We start from the raw sequence: 21,738 nt of genomic DNA on the forward strand, positions 1-21,738 counted from the left end.
TTCTTTCTTTCTTTCTTTCTTTCTTTCTTTCTTTCTTTCTTTCTTTCAAGGGAGTGAGAGCATGTGTGCATGCTTGTACAATGTGGGGAAGAGGGCAGAGGGAGAGGGAGAGAGAGAGAATCTTTTTAATTTTTTTTTTAAGATTTTATTTATTTGCGAGAGAGAGAGAATGAGAGACAGAGAACATGAGAGGGAGGAGGGTCAGAGGGAGAAGCAGACTCCCCACTGAGCAGGGAGCCCGATGTGGGACTCGATCCCAGGACTCCGGGATCATGACCTGAGCCGAAGGCAGTCGCTTAACCAACTGAGCCACCCAGGTGCCCGAGAGAGAGAGAATCTTAAGCAGGCTTCCCGCCAGTGTGGAGCCCAGCACAGGGCTTGATCTTACGACCCTGAGATCATGACCTGAGTGGAAATCAAGAGTCAGATGCTTAACCAGCTGAGTTACCCAGTCTCCCCATATTAATTAATTTTTAAAAAAGATTTATTTATTTTAGAGAGAGAGCACACACATGTATGTGCTCAGGGAGGAGGAGGGGCGGAAGGAGAGGGAGAGAAAAACCCAAGTAGATTTGGGAAAAACCCAAGCAGAGAAAAACCCATGCAGGGCATGATCTCAAGACCCTGAGATCACGACCTGAGCTGGAACCAAGAGTCGGCTACTTAACTGACTGAGCCACCCAGGCGCTCCTATTAATTTATTTTTTGTTTGTACTTGAGCCTTACTTTCTTGTGTGTTTGATCATTTTTTCTTGAAAACCAGATGTTTTGGATATCATGATGACAAATCTTGAAATCAAATTCTCCCCTTTCCCATGGTTTGTTGTTGCGGCTTATTGTAATGTTGTTTGTTTAGTGACTTTTCTGCACTAATTTTTGAAAAGTGTATTCTTTGTTGTGTGTGGCCTCTGAAGTCTTTATTCTATTAGCATAGTAGTCAGCTAATTATTTGACAGAGATTTCTTAAATACCTGAAGGCAAAATCAGAAATCTCCCAGTCTTTGCAGATGAGCTCTAGGTGTGTGGGGTGCATGCCCTCAACACTCAGGCAGGTAGTTTACAACTCTGCCTTCACCATCACTACTGCTTATGCAGCCCTAAAGGTCAGCCGGAGTTGAGAACTGAGGGTCTTCTCGGGTCTTTTCTGAGCATGCATCTAACCCTGGACAAACACGTGGACTTCTAGATTCCCAGGAATCTACGGGAGCTTTTCTACAGCTTATTTCCCAAGCATCTCATTCCCCAACTTTTCCTCCAAAGCTCTTTGGTTTGTCCAAAGCTATTAGGGAAATGCATATTGAAATTTTGATGACATACCACACATACCCATTAGAATGGTTCAAGTAAAAAAGGCGACACCTCTATGGCTGCTTCATCCCTAGGATTGTTCTCATTTAGAAGAAATAAAGGCAAACCTTTTGAGCTGGTCTTTCAGGGGGCCACCAGGACAGGTTAAAGCAAAAGCCAGATTAAGCATTTGCCTGGTTGCTGTAAATCCTCGATTCTGATAAAGTTGATTTTGACAGTTTTTGTTAGTTTATCCACTGCTTTCATGGAGGGATGGGATTGTGAAGTTCCTTACTCTGTCATTTTCATGGACATCACTCTTAGTATATAACCCTTTTTTTTTTTAAAGATTTTATTTATTTATTTATTTTGAGAGAGAGAATGAGAGACAGAGAGCATGAGAGGGAGGAGGGTCAGAAGGAGAAGCAGACTCCCTGCCGAGCAGGGAGCCTGATGCGGGACTCGATCCCAGGACTCCAGGATCATGACCTGAGCCGAAGGCAGTCGCTTAACCAACTGAGCCAACTGAGCCACCCAGGCACCCAGTATATAACCTTTTGAGAGTGGCTTCTCTCCCTCAGCCTAATGACTTTGAGATGTATCCAAGTTGTTGAGTGTATCACCAGTCTGTTACACTTAATTTCTGAGTAATATTCCAATGTATTGGTCTATGCAATTTGTTTATCCACCCCCTCATTGAGGGACATTCGAATTGTTTCCGTTTTTGGAGATTGTGAATAGAGTATTTGTAAATATTCTCATAAAACTTTGTGTGGACATGTTTCCATTTATCTAGAGTAAATACCCAGAAGTGGGGTTGCTGGGTCAATAGGATAAATGTGTGGTTTAACTTTATAAGAAGCTTGCAATCTGTTTTTACAGAACCCTATACTGTTTTTTCATTCCCACCAGGAATGAATGAAGGTTCCAGGTCTTCACGTCTTCACGAGCACTTGATATAGTTAGCCTTTTTTACTTGAACCATTCTAATAGGTATGTGTGGTATGTCATCAAAATTTTAATATGCATTTCCCTAATAGCTAATGATTTTGAATATTTTTTCTTCTGTGCTTATTTGATGTTCTTATAGTCTCTTTAGTGAAGGATCTGTTCAAATCTTTTGTTCATTTTTAAATTGCATTATTGGTTTTCTTCCTGTAATTCTGATACAAGTCCCTTTTCAGATATGTGATTTGTAAACATTTTTCTCCAGGCTGTTACTTGTCTTTTCAGTTTTTTTTTTCTTTTGCAGAGCAAATATGTTCAATTTCAACAACAGCCAGTTTCAAAATTTGTCCTCTTATGACTGTGTTTTTGGTGTCACATCTAAGAACTCTGTATCTAATCTCAGTCATGAGGATTTCCTTCTGTGTTTTCAAAAGTCTTATTATCATGTTTGTGTGTGTGGATTTCTTTAGGTTTATCCTATTTGGGATTCACTGAGGTTTTTAAATCTATAAGTTTATGTCTTTCACCAAACTTGGGAAGTTTAAAGCCATTATTGTTTCTTCCTTCCTTCTTCTTCTTCTTTTTTTTTTCCTATAGCATTCTTTCTCTCCTCCTGAAACTGTGATGACATGAATGTCAGACTTTTTGAAATTGTCCTACAGGTCTCTGGGGCTCTGTTAATTTTTCTTAATCTATTTTTCTCTATTGTCCAAACTGGATAATTTCTTTTTTTTTTTTTTTTAAGATTTTATTTTATTTATTTGAGATGGAGAGAGAACATGAGCTGGGGGGAGAGGGGCAGAGGGAGAGGAAGAGTGAGAAGCAGGCTTCCCCCTGAGCAGGGAGCCCGATGTGGGACTCAATCCCAGGACCCTGGGATCATGATATGAGCTAAAGGCAGACGCTTAACTGACTGAGCCACCTAGGTGCCCCCAAACTGGATAATTTCTGTTTAACTGCCTTCACATTTACTGATTCTTTCCTCTATCATCTCTATTGACTATTGAGTTCATCTAGTGATTTTTTAAAAAATTTCAGCTATTGTGGTGCCTGGGCGGCTCAGTCAGTTAAGTGTCTACCTTCGGCTCAGGTCATGATCCCACGATCCTGGGTACCAAATCCTGAAATGGGCTCCATGCTCAGTGGGGAGTCTGCTTCTCCCTCTACCTTTCTCCCCTGCTCATGATCTATCTTTCTCACTCTCTCTCAAATAAATAAATAAAATCTTTTTAAAAAATACAAGTTATTGTATTTTTCAGTTCTAAAATTTCTGTTTGGTTATTTTTATAGACTTTCTGCCTTTCCTTTTATTTCAAGATTGTTCACCCTTATTTTTTGGAGCATGGTTATATGGCTATTATAAAATCTGTCTGATAATTCTAACATCTGGGTCTCTTGGGATTAATGTGTGTTGAATATCTTTTTCCTTGATAATTTGTTAGACTTTCCTAGTTTTTTCTGTGTAGAGTAATCTTGGATTGTATTCTGGACATTTTGTTTATATTACATGGATTTTTTTGTTTGTTTTAACAGATAGTAGATCCAATTAGATACATTCTTCCAAGTTCAGATCTGTTTTTTGTGGGTTTTGGTTCCAATGCAAGCTCAGCTTTTAGAGCTTTTACAGTGCTATGTAATCTTGCCTCAGGTGTTCACCACCTAGGGGTGAGATTTAAATAGCACTGAGACCTGGCAATGGCTTACCCCATAGTTCCATTCTCAAGGCCTTTGGTACATTAATACCAGATATGTGGTGATGGATGCACAACTCTGTGACTATAATAGCAGCCACTGAATTGTATACAGGCACACCTCATTTTATTGCACTTTGTAGGTATCATGTTTTTTACAAACTGAAGGTTTGTGGCAACCTTGTATCAAGCAAGTCTATCGACTCCATTTTTCCAACAGCACATGCTCACATCATGTCTCTGTGTTACATTTTGGTAATCCTCAAAATATTTCAAACTTTTTCATTACTATTATATTTGTCACAGTAATTTGTGATCAGTGATCTTTGATGCTTCTATTGTAATTGCTTTTGGGGGGCCACAAACTGTGCCCATATAAGAGGGCAAACTTAATGGATATGTATTGTGTGTGTTGACTGCTCTATCAACCAGCAGCTGTTCCCCCACCTATCTCCCTCTCCTCCATCTTCCCTATGTCCTGGGACACCACAGTATTGAAATTGGTTCAGTTAATAACCCTACAATGGCTTCTAAGTGTTCAAGTGAAATGGCTTTTAAATCAAAAGCTAGAAATGATTAAGCTCAGTGAGAAAGGCATGTTGAAAGATGAGATAGGCCAAAAGCTAGACCTCTTGTGCCAAACAGTCAAGCTGTGAATGCAAAGGAAATATTCTGGAAGGGAATTAAAAATGCTACTCCAGTGAACACACAAATGATCAGAAAGTGAAACAGCCTTATTGCTGATATGAAAAAAATTTTAGTGATCTGGATAGGAGATAAAACCAGCCACAACATTCCCTTAAGCCAAAACCTAATCCAGAGCAAGGCACTTACTTTCTCCAACTCTATGAAGGCTGAGAGAGGTGGAGAGGCTACAAAAGAAAAGTCTGAAGCTAGAAGAGGTTGGCTCATGAGGTTTAAGGAGAGAAGCCATCTCCATGACACAAACAAACAAACAAACAAACAAACAAACAAACAAACAAAACCCCTGCAAGGTGAAGCAAGTGCTGATGTCGAAGCTGCAGCAAGTTCCCCAGAAGATCTAGCTAAGATAATTTGTGAAGGTGGCTATACTTAAGCAACAGATTTTCATTGTAGGTGAAACAGCCTTCTACTGGAAGAAGATGCCATCTAGGACTTTCTAGCTAGAAAGGAAAATTCAATGCCTGGCTTCAAAGCACAGCCTGACTCTCTTGCTAGGGGCTAATGCAGCTGGTGACTTTAAGTGGAAATCAATGGTGATTTACCATCCCCTCAAATCCTGGGGCCCTTAAGGATGATGCTAAATCTACTCTGCCTGGACTCTCAAATGAAACAAAAAGCTGAGATGACAGCATATCTATTTACAACATGGTCTAGAGAATATTTTAGGCCTACTGTTGAAACCTACTGCTCAGAAAAAAAAGATTCCTTTCAAAATATTACTTCCCACAGACAAGGCACCTGGTCAACCAAGAGCTCTGATGGAGATAGACAATGAGATTCATGTTGTTTTCACACCTGATGATAACAACGTCCATTCTGCAGCCCATGGATTAAGGAGTCATTGTGACTTTCAGGTTTCATTTAAGAACTGTATTTTATAAGGCTATGGCTGCCATAGATAGTGGTTCCTCTGATGGATCTGGGCAAAATAAATTGAAAACCTTTTGGAAAGGATCCACTGTTCTATATATCATTCTGACTCATGACAAGAAGTAAAAATATCAACATAAATAGGATCTAGGAAGAATCTGATTCCAACACTCATGGATGACTTTGAGGGGTTCAGGACTTCAGTGGAGGAAGTCACTGCAGATGTGGTGGAAACAGCAAGAGAACTCGAATTAGAAGTGGAGCCTGAGCATGGGACTGAATTGCTGCGATCTCATGATCAGACTGAAGGGATGAGGAGCTGCTTCTTATGAATGAGCAAAGAAAGCGGCTTCTTGAGATGGAATCTACTCCTGGTGAAGATGCTGTGAAGACTGTTGAAATGACAACAAAGGATTTAGACTATGACATAGACTTAGTTGATAAAGTAGCAGCAGAATTTGAGAAGACTGACTCCTTTTTAAAAAACTTTTTTTGAAAGATTTTATTTATTTATTTGTCAGAGAGGGAAAGAGGAAGCACACAAGCAGGGAGGGTGGCAGGCAGAGGGAGAAGCAGACTCTCTGCTAAGCAAGGAGCCCCATGTGATACTCGATCCCAGGACTCTGGGATCAGGGCATGAGCTGAAGGCAGATGCTTAACCAACTGAGCCACCCAGGCACGCTGAGGACTGACTCCAATTCTCAAGGAAGTTCTTCTGTGGGTAAAATGCTATCAATCAGAATCACATACTACAGAGAAATCATTCATGAAAGGAAGAGTCAATTGATGTAATAAACTTCAGTTTGTCTTATTTTAAGAAATTGCCAGGGGCGCCTGGGTGGCTCAGTTGTTAAGCATCTGCCTTGGGCTCAGGTCATGATCCCAGGGTCCTGGGATCAAGCCCTGCATCAGCCTGCTTCTCCCTCTCCCGCTCCCCCTGCTTGTGTTCCCTCTCTCGCTGTGTCTCTCTCTGTCAAATAAATAAAGTCTTAAAAAAAAAAAAAGAAATTGCCAGTTATGCCAACCTTCAGCAGCCACCACCCTGATTAGTCAGCAGCCATGGACATGGAGACAAGGTTCTCCACCAGCAAAAGGATTATGAGTTGCTGAAAGCTCACATGATGGTAGCATTCTTTAGCCAAAAAGTATTTTTAAAATTTAAGCCATAGGGGCGCCTGGGTGGCTCAGTCATTAAGCGTCTGCCTTCGGCTCGGGTCATGATCCCGGGGTCCTGGGATCAAGCCCCGCATCGGGCTCCCTGCTCAGCGGGAAGCCTGCTTCTCCCTCTCCCACTCCCCCTGCTTGTGCTCCCTCTCTCGCTGTGTCTCTCTCTGGCAAATAAATAAAATCTTTAAAAAAAAAAATTTAAGCCATAAAGTATCTTAAAGTTAAGGTGTGTGCCTCATTATTTCAGACATAATGCTTCTGCACACTAAATAGACTACATTATAGTGTAAACATAACTTTCATATGCTCTGGGAAACCAAAAAATTCATTTGACTTGCTTTATTGTGATATTGACTTTATTGTAGTGGTCTGGAACCCAACCTACAATATCTCCAAGGGTTATGACTAATTTATGAGAATGTTCCTTAGTTTGCAAATAGAAATTTTTCTAAGTCTCCTATTTGTTTACTTCTGATTTTTTTTTTTGTATGATTTAAGGAACTCTACATTTTGGAATTTCTATTTGTAGCCAGGTTCTTGATGAATTTTGTAAATATTTCTTTGATATAACTAGAGAAGGTGCAGTAACTACTTTAGGGTGTAATTTTGTATAATTATACTTACTAGTTAAATTATTCAAATCCTATATATATATATTTTGCATTCTTTTTCTACTTCATTTTCAGATTTTCTAAGAGGCATATTTAGATCTCACACTAAGGTTGTGGTTTTATACATTTCTCCTTGTATTTCTAGTGGCTTTATTAAAATTTCTTGTTTGTTGCTTTCATTTTCACAATGTAGCTGATATGTAGTTTACTACATAAATATTTTTGACAGTTATGTCTTCTTTTGTGCATAGCGCACATCCCCTCTTCCTTCTCATTTTAGTTATTCCTTTGAGCCCTTGGTTCTCCAAATCGTTTCATTTCTTTATTTGGATGTTTTCCCTCTTTCTCTCTCATGGGCTGTGGATTCCAGGAGAGCTGTGATCTTGTCTGCCTTAGTCACCACATGGTCCTCAGAGCCCAGTGTGGGCCTCGTGTACAGTAGGCTCCTCGTAGGACTATCAGTAAATTTGCCCATTGCACTTAGATCCAGTCTAGAAATGAGACCCACACACTATATGTTGAACCAATCAGGAGTTCAAACTGGTGGCAACAACAAAAAGTGTAAGGGGCTAACCCAGTCCCCTTGTTCATTGAATTTATTAAGAGGGCAGGAAGAAAAGGGAGTGACTAAGTAACCCCCCTTACACACACTGAACCAATCAGAAGCTGGGTCTGAGCACTTGAGACACTCTAACCTGAGCCCCTAATCTTAATGAAGTGGTGGCCCACGCCCCATGACACAGATCACTTGGACAGCCTCAGGAACTGAGAAGCCAAGGGAAGTCCTAGGGCCATTAACTAGGTTTGAGATGGGATAATCAGAAAAGAGCGGTGAGTTTAAGTGTATGTGGGTGGAGTGGGATGAGGAGAGTTTAGAAGAGGAAAGTGAAGCAGTTGGAGGGAGACATGGAAGGGTGTAATGGGGGTACAGAGAGGAATTATGAGAGGATAGAAAAAGGTTGAATTTTGTCATAGGGCCAGTAAGGCTATTATCAGGAACATGGAGGTATAGTGGCTTCTGGCTTGGGGCAGTGTCCGTTTTCAGTGCCTTTCTAGGCAGAGGGGTTGGTTCAGCTGATCTTCATTTCCTGGGAATTTAGATGTTCCCTGTCCGGGACCCATTTCCTGTCTGCAGATTCTGCCCACCCAGCGTCTCCTCCTCACACCAAGGTCAATGGCTACTATGACTGAGTCCAGGAACCTAGAGTTCAAGGCCATACCAATGCAGCCAGTCATCCTGATGTCCTTGAATCCCCCAGAAAAGGATTATTTGTTTCTCTCCATCATTTCCTTCTTCTTCTTCATTCTGCTGGCAATCCCGGCCCTCTTCTTCTCCCTCAAGGTGGGTACGATCTGGCTACCACCAACTCCCATTGCTCCCAGATATGCCTCCTCCTTCACTCCCTAGCCCCCTATTGCTCCCCAGGGACCTCTTTGTGTTCCTCCTGGGAATTTGCTCCCTCCTTCAACATCTAGATGCCCTTGTTCCTTCCCAGGATCCCCTTCACTGCTCCCCTTCCTTTTTCCACTGGGGGACTGAACCCTGCCCTTACCTCCCTCACATCACCATTCCTGGTCTTGCACTCCCCACTTCCCCCTGGGATGTCCCTCTCCATTTCCCTCCTCCCTTGGAAACACTCCCACCAGCTTGCTTTCATCCCCGCAGACTCGGCAAGCCAACTTTCATGGGAATCAGAGGAAAGCACAGATCAATTCCAGACTGGCCCTGGGCTTCATCATCTCAAGCATCCTGGTAGGCTCCATTATGATCATTTGCTCCATTGTGGCTGGAGTCCTGAAACGTAAAGTATGAGATCATATTGAAAGCTCACTTCCCTCAAAGAATCATGAACTGCACCTTCTGGAGCCTTTGAATTCGGACATCAATAATCTACCCGTACTGGAGGAAGTCTCCCCTCCATTAGCATTTGTTAAGAGCAATAAAGTTTATGAGGAGGCTTCTGCTTTCTGCTCATATGCACATGTGTTCACGTGCTTTTGTGCATCTAATTCGCTGAGTACCACGGGGCTTATCCATATATTCAGTGAACATTTATTGGGCAATCACTATTGTGTGCCAGGCACTGTTTCAGACCTTAGTGATTCAGTGCTGATTCAGATAAATGAGGTATTTGCCTCTATAAAACTTACAGTATATTAAGAGGACACAGAAAAAAGTAAAATGTAAAGCAACAAGGTAGTTGTAGGTCAGCACTGTCTAATAGAACTTTCAGCAATGATAGAAATGTTCTGTAAGAGGGGCGCCTGGGTGGCTCAGTTGGTTGGGCGACTGCCTTCGGCTCAGGTCATGATCCTGGAGTCCCGGGATCGAGTCCCGCGTTGGGCTCCCTGCTCAGCGGGGAGTCTGACTCTCCCCCTCTCATGCTTTCTCTATCACTATCTCTCTCAATAAATAAATAAGAATCTTAAAAAAAAAAAAGCACTTTGGGGTGCCTGGGTGGCTCAGTCGGTTAAGCCTCTGCCTTCGGCTCAGGTCATGATCCCGGGGTCCTGGGATCGAGTCCCACATCGGGCTCCTGGCTCAGCAGGAAGCCTGCTTCTCCCTCTCCCACTCCCCCTGCTTGTGTTCCTGCTCTCGCTGTCTCTGTCTCTGTCAAATAAATAAATAAAATCTTTAAAAAAAAAAAAAGAAAAGAAAAGAAATGTTCTGTAAGCCATTCTATCCAATATGGTATTTACTAGCCGCATGTGACTAATTTAGATTAAATTTGCCACAAGAGGTGAGTGGCAACTGTCCTGGACAGCACAGTTCTAGTGGTGGTCAACATTATGGAAAAAAAAAACCAGGATGAAATTGGGGGAGCCGGAAGAGGGACTTATTATGACAGAGTGGCTCAGGAAAGCCCTATGGGGGACCCAATATCTGAGCTGTGACCTGAAGTGAAGAGAGCCACAGAAACATCTGGAAGAGAGTTCTAAGCAGAGCAGTAAGTGCAAAAACTCAGGCAGGAAGGAGCCTGGCTTGTCCCAGGAAAAGAAAGATTAGTGGGACTGGAGTGAGCAATGAGACTACTACAAAGTAAGGTCAGAGGATGGGCAGGAGGCAATTCACAGCATGGAAGGTCACAGGAAGAAGGTTGGATTTTTTTTTTTAAAGATTTTATTTATTTATTTGAGACAGAGAGAATGAAAGAGAGAGAGCACATGAGAGGGGGGAGGGTCAGAGGGAGAAGCAGGCTCCCTGCCGAGCAGGGAGCCCAATGCAGGACTCGATCCAGGAACTCCAGGATCATGACCTGAGCCGAAAGCAGTCGCTTAACCAACTGAGCCACCCAGGCGCCCAGAAGGTTGGATTTTTAAATATGAAGTGAAGTCCTTAGAGGTATTAAACAGGGAGAACACAAATTTGCTTTTAAAAGACTGAGTTTGATGTCTAAATTGAATGTAAAAGGTCTCTAAGTGGGTTCTGGTACTAATTCCAATTATGTATGGAAGCAATTCTTGGACATCAGCTGGGTGTCCTACAATTCAACTCACTTCTGACACTATCTGCCCAGAGATAGAATCAGACTCCATAGGTTAAGGGCTCAGTCCTGCAAGGGTGCCCCCTCTCCCAGAGGTCAGATGCAAGCCTAGGTTTTTACTTGTACTTCTGACCCACTGGCTGAAAATCAGAGCCTCCTACAACGTCTTTGGGTTTGATTGCTTGGTGGCTCACAGAACTCAGAGAAACAATTTACCTACTAATAAAAAAGCCAGATTGCTGGTTTATTATAAAGGGATAAAACTCAGGGACACCCGGGTGGAAGAGCTGTATAGGACAAGGTATAGTGAAAGACTGTGGATCTTCCATACCCTCTCTGAGCGTGCCACATTTCCTGAATCTCTATGTGTTCATCAACCCGGAAGCTCTCTGATCTTGCCCTTCTGGGTTTTTATGGAGGCTATATGACAGTCATGATTTGACATTGGCTTTTGGTGATTGGTTCAACCTCCAGCCCCTCTCCCCTCCCTGGAGTTTGGGGGGAGGTACTGAAGTTCGAACTCTCTACACACAGACTTGTTTCCCTCCAACCAGCCCCCATCCTTAGGTCACCTAAGGGCTTTCCAAAAGTCACCTTATGAACATAACAAAAGCCACCTTGATTGCTTTTATCATAGGAAACTCCAGGGGTTTTAGGAGCTCAGCACCAGGAATGGATGGAAGACCAAGATTTTTCTTATTATAAATCACAATATAATATCACAGTCTCCTTCCATAATAGCTAGGGGGGGAAAGGAGAAACAAAAAATTCGTATCTTTTAAAGACAGCAAACAGCTGTGGATGCAAAGAAGTCTAAAGGAACTGCATTCCAGAACTAAGGAACTCTTCTTGCTTAAGTTGTGTGAAAATTAATAAAGGAAACTTCATTTTATTTATTTATTTTTTCTTTTTAAGATTTTTATTTATTTGACAGAGAGAAAGACAGCCAGAGAGGGAACACGAGCAGGGGGAGTGGGCAGAGGGAAAAGCAGGCTTCCTGCGGAGCAGGGAGCCTGATGCAGGGCTCGATCCCAGGACACTGGGATCATGACCTGAGCCAAAGGCAGATGCTTATGACTGAGCCACCCAGGCGCCCCAAGAAACTTCATTTAAAATGGAGTCAGGGGCGCCTGGGTGGCTCAGTCAGTGAAACATCTGTGCCTTCGGCTCAGGTTATGATCCCAGGGTCCTGGGATCAAGTCCGGCATCGGGCTCCCTGCTCAGTGGGGAGCCTGCTTCTCCCTCTACCTGCCTCTCCCCATGCTTGTGCTCTCTCTGACAAATAAATAAAATCTTAAATAAAAAAATAAACACAACTGATTTTAAATAATTTAATAAATAAGTAAAATGGAGTTAGGAGGCCAGAAGGGGTAGCTCTCATGCCCTACTTCTTGTTATCAATTGTCCTTGTCAATGGCAGACCCCACAGGAAAAGTGGTACCTTGGAAATCAATACTACCTTAGCTACTACTTGACTATCAGGGCAGGAAGAAGAAAAGTTTCTTCCTCCCCTGGCAACAGCCCTGCCAATGAGAGACTCACAACTTAGCCAATGAAAAGGCACTGTACTTAGAACTCCGAAGGACTGTTTGTTTTTAACAGCCCCCCACCCCAATTTTCCTCTTTTCTCTGTAAAAGAGCTTTCCTCTCCTCTGTTCTCCAGACTTGCATATGGTTTTGTCATAGCTTGCTTGTCCTGAATTACAGTTCTCTGTTATTCCTGAATTAACCCATTTTTGCTGGTAAAATAACTGACGGGTTGGCAAGAATGACTGGTTAAAAGTCACATTCCTGGGAGAGGCTGAAACTGCAATCAGGTTAGGTATTAAGTCCTGATTTGCTGATGCGGGGCTTAGAACAAGTGACTCCATTTAGGGTTTATGGTTTCTTTCTTAACAAGACAAAGGTACCGATTCAATACAGTGGAGACAGGATAGTCTTGTCCATTAATGCTAAGGAAACTGTATTATCAATATAGGAAGAAATTAACCTTGAACTCTTCCTTATTTCATATCTTATTATTTTTTTTTCATAATCTCAACCTAGAACTGTATTGTCCAGGATGGTGGCCACAAGATTAATTCAGGATGGATCCTAGACCTAAATAAGAAAACTAAAGCTATCAAGTGTCTATGAGAAAACATAAAAGAGTATATTCATAACCTTTGGATAGGTAGACAAAAATTTCTTAAACAGGACACAAAAAACCTAAGCATAATATTTAAAAATGATCATTGGATTTTACAAATTTTAAAACTTCTTCTTATGAAAAGACCACGAGGAAAGTGAAAAGGCAAATCACAAATTGAAAAACAAAATGATATAAGATAAAAACAGGCCATCCATTTTTTTCTCCAATGGGAAAGATGTGAATGTGAATTTCAGAAAATATAATTTCCACACGGCCATAGCATGTGCAAGGTGCTTAACATCCTTAGTCATTAGGGAAATGCAAATTAAAACTACAGTGGGATACAATTATATACCCAAAGAATGGCTAAAAGTAAAAAGACTGATGTTATCAAATGTGGGCAGGAATGTAGGAATCCTGGTCACCTGGATGGCTCAGTTGGTTAAGTGTCTGCCTTCCGATAGGGTCATGATCCCAGGGTCCTGGGATCCAGTCCTGCATCGGGCTCCCTGCTCAGTGGGGAGCCTGCTTCTCCCTCTCCCTCTGCCACTCCCCCTGCTTATACTCTCTCTCCGTGTCAGATAAATAAATAAAGAAAAGAAAAGAAAACCAAGGGGCTTAGCCTAGGATCTTGCCCTGGGTGGAAGCCACTGGTTCAGCACCTTCATTTTGTTCTCTTTTTGTGATTGGCTGACATACTTCCACCATCCAGATTATGCTGCCCACCCCCCCCCCCAGTCTTCTTTACCTACTAGCTGACAGTGGATAAAGACCTTCTTACTTTCTTGATTGGGTTGGCCCAGCCTCACTTCTTGATTCTGCCTTTGTTATTGGCTGGCAGTTGGAAGAAACTTTGACCAAAGAAGTCCCATTCCACCCCCCCAACCCCCCATCTATGAATTTTGGCTCCTGGATTGGCCGACTGGATCAAGAGGCCTATACCCCCTTGTTAACCTTAAAAATAAAACATTATTTTACCAGTGCAAATGGGTTATTCAGGAATAACAGAGAATTATGATTTGGGACATGCAAACTATGACAAAACCATAGGCAAGTCTGGCAAACAAAGGAGAGGACCGTTATTTTATGGAGAAGGAGGAGGAAGTTGGGAGGGGTTGTGTGTTTATTTTGAGAGAGAACCTGTGCCCCTGTGGTGGGGGTGAGGGGCAGAAGGAGAGGGAGAGAGAACATCTTAAGCAGGCTCCTCGCCCAAGGCGGAGCCCAATGCGGGGCTTGATCTCACAATCTTGAGATCATCATCTGAGCAGAAACCAAGAGTCCCACCCTTCAGGGACTGAGCCATCCAGGCGCCCCTGGAGGGGTTGTTTTGAACCGGAGTCCATTGGAAAAAAAGCATGAGTCCAGGGTGATGGTGGTTTCTCATTGGCTGAGTTGCGTGTGTGTGTGTGTGTGTGTGTGTGATTTCTTGTGGGAGATGCAACGTACATTCTTTTCCCCTTGGCGCCGGTAGTTGATGATTCTTTCCTGTTGAGGCGTCTTTCGTTGGGGTCTATAATTGGCGCGTCTTCCTGTCATTAACCTGGAGCGGTTCAGTGGGAGAGCTCACCCTTCTGGCCTACTTTTCACACCCTCGTCCTTGGCTTTTGAGCCCCGTTCTGAGCTTTTGCATGCGTCTCCATCCAAGGATATCTTTTCTAACTCCACTTTTCTCAAGCTTCTCTGCCAAGGTGGGGAGTGGGGGAGTTGGCCTGCCCTAGCCATAATATGCGGCCCTGGAGGTCTCAGGGTTTGTATCTGTGAGAGTTTTGCCTTCAACTCGCCCATGGGTGCCCTCATTCAGCAGCAAGTGAACCAGCTGCTGTGTGCTGGGCCCTGAGCTGGGCACTGGGGGCACTCAGGAATGCAAAACACTGCTGAACCCATCCTCCTTCTCGAAGCTCCCTTTTCCTTTACCTCCTGCCCTCCCTCCCCCCACCCCTTCCCGGTTCTTCCTATACCTTTCAGACTGTGCTTTTAGCTTCTTTAACAGCAGTGGCTCCCCTCCTTGCTCTTCTCCCCACCCTTGCCAGAGGCTGTCTCACCTCCCCTAGCTCACTCTACTCTTTCTGCACTGGCAAGGCCCTCAGCACAGTTCCCAATTCCAACTTCTTCCAGAAGTTCCAAGTCCCAGTTGTCCCATAGCTTCCTGGCCCCCCAATTCCTACACAGGCTATAGCCCTTCCGCAAACCTACCTCTTCTCCTGGGTCCCAACCCCGGGGAGCCCTCTACCCCAGGCCAGACACCTCCTGCCCCAGCCCATGTCCCCATAGGAGATCTCCTGAGCCTCCCTTCCCCAGCCTCCTCCCTGGGCTTCTAATCTCAGCTTCCCCCTTGAGTGTCCTCCACATGACAGTGGGGGCATCTTCCAGACTCAGTCCTGGCCATGCCTGTCTTCTGATCAAACCTCAAATGCCTTCAGCTGCTCCTAGACTAAAATCCTAACTCCTCCCCCTTGTCCACAAGGTCCCACATGAACTGACCCCCGCCTTCACGTTGTACCCTAACCCTCCCCTCACTAACCTTATCCAGATTCTCCACCACCGCTCCTTGCTGACTCTCACTATCACCCTGTTCCCAGCTCAGGGCCTTTGTTCTCCCTGTTCCTTCTCCCAGATTATTCCTGGCTGTCTCCTCATCCTTGAAGTGTTACTTCCTCAGAGCCCCCTCTCCAATACCGTAGTCTATCAGCTTCCTCCCCTCTGCCTCTCTCCTCAGGTACCCTGTTATTTTCCTTCATGTTCTTCTCATTTGCCAGTAATTGATTTGTTATTGATTTGTTATTGATTTGTTATTGATTACTTCGGGACGCTGGAGTGTAAACAGGACCATGACTGTTTTGTTCCCTGCAAATCTCAGGGCTTAACAGAAAGCTTGGCACATAGCAGATGCTCAATCAACATTCCGTAAATTATGGAACGGAGTATAGTCTTGATGGGAGGCCTCTTTGTGAAATGGTGTCTGGTGTGATTCTGTGTATTCACACAGGAGGAGTTTCTAGCCAGGCTGCTTGGGTTCAAATCCTGGCTCTGCCCCTTACTAGCTGTGTGAGTTTAGGCAAGTCGTAGAATCTCTCTGGGCCTCAGTTTCTTCACCGTAAAGTTGGGATAAATACAGTACCTTCCTCATAAGGTTGTTGTGAGCATGACATGAGCTCACACAAGTGACGCACCTAGGCCAGGGCTAAGGGCAGTGAGGTCTCAATGAGCATCACTCTTATCATGGGCTTCCTGTCATTGTGTCTTTTTGAGCCTGTCCCTCTACTTTAGGTTGGGCTAGTGTGTCTTTGGGGGACCAAGAGCATCATCCCAAGGCAGGACCACGTGTCCATGTCAGTATTTGTGGCTAGGATTGCTGCTGCATGCTGTGGAGTGTCTCAGGGACCCTGAGATTTATTTTATTTCTTTTAACAAAAGCTTATTGAGTGTCTATTATTTGCTGTTTGACATCAGTCAAAAAAAAAAAAAAAAAAAAGGCAAAAATCCCTGCCCTCATGGAGCTCACCTTCTGTCAGAGGGATTCGGAAAACACACAACCCAACAGGTAAGAGCAATGACCCAGTACAGGAGAAAACAATGGGGACAGAGGTGCAGGGGGACCCCAGGTCACAGTTTTAATTCGGCCAGTCAAGGAGCTCACGCTGGGAAGGCAACATTTGTGTAAAGACCTTGGAGGGAGAGAGGGAGCCATGCAGGTGTTGGGAGGAGAGCATTCCAAGAGGAGGGAAAGGGCACAGGCACAGTAGGGGACAGGAGGCTGTTTGCTGAGTCTGAGGCACCGCAGGGAGCCAGTGTGGCTGCAGCAGGAGGAGGGGAGGTCTGGGAGGCCCCACACCCGGGTTGGGTTTGGGCACCAGCGTGCAGACTTTGCTTTCAAGAGTCAGGTGGAGCTAAGGGAGGGTTCAGCCAGGAAAGCCCAGACCCCAGGGGTTCATAGGCTCCCTCTGGCTCTGGGTGGGGGCAGACTGCAGGGGGGCAGGGACAGGAGCAGGGAGACTGGGGAGGGACTGGGGAGGAGGCTACTGTGATGTCCAGGCAGGAAGGGATGGAGGTGGGAGCCAAGAAGGGAGAGATGCTTGGGTTCTGGATGTGATTTTAAGATCCCAGATGAGGACAGTCAGGCAAATTTCTTGAGGGTGGTTGACATTTCCATATCTGGACAAACCTGGAAGAGGAGGAGAACACAGGCGACCAGGCTGGGGCCAGACCTTGTCCCTGACTCCTTGACCCACTGCCTGCTCCTGTACCAGCTTGAAAAGGAGGGAGAAGCAAGGTTCCTGCCTGCCCTGCCCCTCTCTTCAATCTTCCCGGGGCCTGGAGATGGCGGGGACAGGTGACCTGCCCAGGAGGCGAAGGGCATTGCTGAATCCACTATCTTATCGGAGAATCCAAACACAAACCAAAAGTCACGGTCACAATGAGTTCTTGCACTCAGCAAACACTTCCTGGGCTGGGTGATACAGGGCACACGGTGGCAACTGAGACATCCTGGATCCCGTCCTCAGGCGTCCAGGGGGGCGATGAGACGTCATCACATGGTGACCACCCAGAGTGGCCAGGCTCGTGATGGAGGAACTATGGGTCAGAGGGGTCAGGGCAGGGATAGGGAAGCCTAGGGGCCTCTGGGAGCCGAGGGGAGGTACCTGACACAGCTGGTACATGGTCCAAGGAGGTTCCCTGGAGAAAGGGACATCTGTGCGAGAGCACGAAAGATGAGGAGTAGCTGAGTGCAGGGAGGGCACAGGGTGAGTATTTATTTCAGGCAGAGGAAGCTTCATGGGCCAAGATCTTGAAATGATAGTTTTGATAAACAGAAGGGCTGCGTGGGCTTCATCCCAAAGCATGGTGGGGGAAGGCACGGGGGAAGGAGGCACAGCCAGGGATCTGATCCTATCAGGCCTTGTAGGGCACTCAGTCCCTAAAACTGTGTGGTCATGATTCTAGGAGACTCTTGTTCAGATTCCCCTTAAAACCCGCTCAGTATTCGCCAGCCATTTAAAAGTCTGTCCTCTGCCCTCTTTCTCAGGAAAAAGAAAAATTCAATTCTGACCATTAGTTTTTTTTTCTTCTTTTTAAGGTTTTATTTATTCATTTGAGAGAGAGAAAGAGAGAGCAGGAGCAGGGTGGGGCGGGGGGGAGGGGCAGAGGGAGAGGGAGAAGCAGGCTCCCCTCGGGTTTGATCCCAGACCTTGAGATCGTGACCTGAGCAGAAGGCAGACGCTTAACCGACTGAGCCAGCCAGGCGCCCCTGTGACAGTGTTTTGAATAGAAAATGAAGAGATCACGGAATAGCCCTCGGGTCACTCCTTAAGCCTCTGGGTATCCTCCAAACGTCCACCCGTTCCAGACCACCTGAAGACTCAAAAATGGGGCCTGTCCTGCCTGGGAAGCTCTGAGGAGGGCGCACGACCTGAATCTGATCATGAGCTGTCAGCCGAGCCAAACTGAGGGGAATTCTGCAACACAACTGACTGATACTTTCCCAAAATTTCAAGGTCATGAAAGAGGAAAGGGTAAAGAAACATCACAGATTGGAGGAGACCAAGGAGACATGACGGCTAAGTGCAAAGTGTGATCCCAGACCAAGAAAAGGACATGAGACGGAAAGTGGGAAGTTCAAATACATTCTCCAGATTAGTTCCTAATGTCCTATCAATGTGAATGTTCTGGATTTGACCACTGGACCGCGGTTATATAAGAGAGTGTCCTTATTCACGGGAGACCCATGCCGACATATTCATGGAGAAACAAGCCTCCCGTCTCCAACTCAAGTGGGTCAGCCTGAGCTTTAAAAAAAAGAATCTATTCTCTCTCTCATCTCTCTAGAAACCACAGATTGGGAAAATCATTCAATTTAGCTGAAGGTCAGGCAGGTCTTTGTTTTACTACCCCTATAACTTGTGGGTCTGAAATATTTAAAATAAACCATTGAAAATTAACATAATAAAACTAAGAAATGAAAAAAAGAGGTGAGGGACCACAGATGGGGCAGAGAATAGAGAGGGACAGTCCCTGGTTTTGACAGAGGTCTGCACATATGGAAGGTCGGCCACCTGCTGCCAGTGACGGTGTCTCGGTCTCCCCCCTGTGACTTAGGTTGTGGAGTTCCCGAATCTGTGCAGACACAACCCCATATTTGCCCCAGGCTCTGGATGCTTGCAGGGGTAGAGGGCTAGTGGGCAGGGTGGAAGAGCTACAGAGAGCCAGAGACACCCGAGGAGCTCCCAATGACAGACTTCCCGAGGGCCTGCCCCATGTTCCAGGTTTGTTAGTGAATATTCCGCATTGGACAGTGTCTACTGACCATCTACAGTGTGTCTAGGGTACTGGTCCGGGTGCTGTGCATACAGCAGCCAACACAACCAAGTCTCAGTCTTCCTTCTAGTGTGACAAGGTTGACACCAAACAAATGAAAATAAAATACAGTGTCAGATTGGGACAAGGGTTGTAGGGGATGGGGCCTGATGGGGGTACGATAGTAGAAGTGAGGACTCTCTGAAGAGATAACATTTGAACTGAGACCTCACAGCGAGAAAGAGCCATGCGGATATCTAAAGAAGAGAGCACCAGGCAGAAGGAACTGCAAGTGCAAAGGCCCTGGGGCAGGAATGACCTTGACCTGTAGGAAGTACAGCAAGAAGGCCAGTGTCAGTGGAACTGTAGTAGAGACTGAGCCAGGAGAGGTGAGCCAGGGCTAGGTCTTGCAGGGATGATTTTGGAATTTATTCTGAGGGAGAAGAGATGCCCCTGGATGGTTGTAAGCAGGGGAGTGACGGGACACATGGTGTTTCACAAGTGCGGCTCAGAGAGATGAGCGGACTCCTTGTAAGGGCAGACTCATTGTCGGTGTGACTTCACCCCACCTGCCTCCTCTCTGGGCTGGGATGACCAGCTGGGTGGCTGTGGGGAGGAGCTTGGGCTGCTCAGCCGCTTAGCCTTTCCCAGGTGACCTTCCCCAGGAGAGAAGGACGTCGCCCCGGCAATTATCTTATCAGACACGTCCACCTTGTGCGGCCCACTCCGGAGATATCAAGAACCCGCCATTCCAGCAGTCCAGCCCCTCACTGCTACCCACAGAGGTCCCTGCCTGGGGGACCTCAAACCTGGCACCAATACCAAGATCGGGCCAGGAGCCTTGGACCCATCTTTTCCTCTACTTTGCACCTTCCTTTCCCCATCCGGGCAGGTTGGGGTGGAGACAGGAACCACAGAGCTGTGATGGCTACAGTGGAGGCGTGGGGCACCTCTAGGACCCTCCCTGAACTCCTCCAAGCCTCGGTTTCCCCCTGTGCACAACGGGAATGATAGTGCTGCCCACATGGGGTTTTGTTGTGGGGACCCCGGAGGTCACATGTGTGCAGTGCCTGGCACATACTTGCCGCGGCTGCTGAGAGGTCTGAGTTCTTTTGTCAGTGGCCCCAGGGGAGAGCCAGGCTCTGGGGTCGGACCTGGGCTGGAATCCTCCTCCCGACACTTAGTCATCACAACTTTATTTTTTTATAAAGATTTTATTTATTTATTTGCGAGAGAGAGAGGGAGCGAGCACGAGCGGGGGTGAGGAGGAACAGAGAGAGAGGGAGAGAAGCAGACTCCCTGCTGAGCAGGGAGCCCGACGTGGGACTCGACCCCAGGATCCTGGGATCATGACCTGAGCTGAAGGCAGAGGCTCAACAGACTGGGCCACCCAGGCATCCCAATCATCGCAGCTTTAGAGCAAGTCCTTGATCTCTCTGTGCCTCGGTTTCCTCATCTGTACAACGGGGGCTAATGAGAGAACATAACTTTCTAAAGGGCTGTTGTGAGGAGCTAAGGAAACATTCACACAATGCTCCCTGGGCAGACCGGGGACACAGGAAGTCCTCCCTAAACAAAAGGGAGCCACTATTGTGAGCACCCTCCCGCTCCAGGAGTCGGACATGGGCAATGTGGCCTGGAAGAGGACACTGCAGCCCAGCTACCTGGTTCTGAGTCCCAACTCTTTCCCATTGTAGCTTGGGCACAACAGGCGAGTGACTTACCCTCCCTGCACCTCAGTTTCCCCATTACTATGGTAGGGGGAGGTAAGAATGGTCCTCGCCTCAAAGGGTTGTTGGGAGGTTCCATTAGTTATTACAGGAAAGCCCCCAGCCCAGTGCTTGGCACATAATGACCACCATGTTTGCTATTCTTGTTGTTGTTGTTGTTGTTGTTGTTACTATGGACCTACTCAGTGGTCCCCTGATCTCAGTGGCAAGTGGAGATGGGTCTGGGCAGGTTGGGGCAGCCCAGTAGGTAATGCCTGTGCTGCTTAGGCCTGGAGGTCACCCCAAGGAGCCCCGCAATCAGCTCTAATCGGGCCAGTCTTGCTCCACCCCTCCCTCCCTGGGTATATCAGGGCTGGTCCAGACCCTAGGCTCTGTCTCGGCAAAGGAGGGTGGCTGCACCGGGCACCATGGGGAAGGCAGTGAGTGGGGCCCCGAGTCAGGGATTGGGGGGATGGAGGCTGGAGGGGTGTGGGATCTGATGCCTCCCCCCTCCTCCCATCCCCAGGAGAATTACGAGATGTACTCAGTAGAGCTGGGTCCTGGCCCTGGTGGGGACATGGCTGCCAAGATGAGCAAGAAGAAGGCGGACAAGGGAGCAGGCAAGAAGAAGGAGAAGCTGGAGAACATGAAGAAGGAGATGGAGATCGTGAGCATGGGGCTGGGGGGCTGAGTGGGGGCAGGAGCGTGGCCGGTGAGAGCTGGACAGTGGGTGTCCCGCGCCCCCCCCCCCCCCCAGAACGACCACCAGCTGTCAGTGGCGGAGCTGGAACAGAAGTACCAGACCAGTGCGACCAAGGTGAGCTGGGCGCAGAGGGAGGGGTG

The 21,738-nt window shown here is 46.2% G+C and overlaps 1 protein-coding gene across 1 annotated transcript in view; it reads left to right on the top strand.

The window, feature by feature from the left end:
* ATP4A (ATPase H+/K+ transporting subunit alpha) overlaps positions 1-21,738 on the top strand; it is an 81,950-nt gene that overhangs the window by 49,095 nt on the left and 11,117 nt on the right. Inside the window, exons 3-6 of the mRNA XM_035023592.1 lie at positions 8,415-8,621; positions 8,946-9,032; positions 21,422-21,562; positions 21,653-21,712. Coding sequence (XP_034879483.1) covers positions 8,415-8,621; positions 8,946-9,032; positions 21,422-21,562; positions 21,653-21,712 — 495 coding nt within the window. The remainder of the gene's footprint in view (positions 1-8,414; positions 8,622-8,945; positions 9,033-21,421; positions 21,563-21,652; positions 21,713-21,738) is intronic.

This window comes from Mirounga leonina, unplaced genomic scaffold (assembly GCF_011800145.1).
Source record: "Mirounga leonina isolate KUSES-001 unplaced genomic scaffold, KU_Mleo_1.0 Mir_177, whole genome shotgun sequence".
NCBI lineage: Eukaryota > Metazoa > Chordata > Mammalia > Carnivora > Phocidae > Mirounga > Mirounga leonina.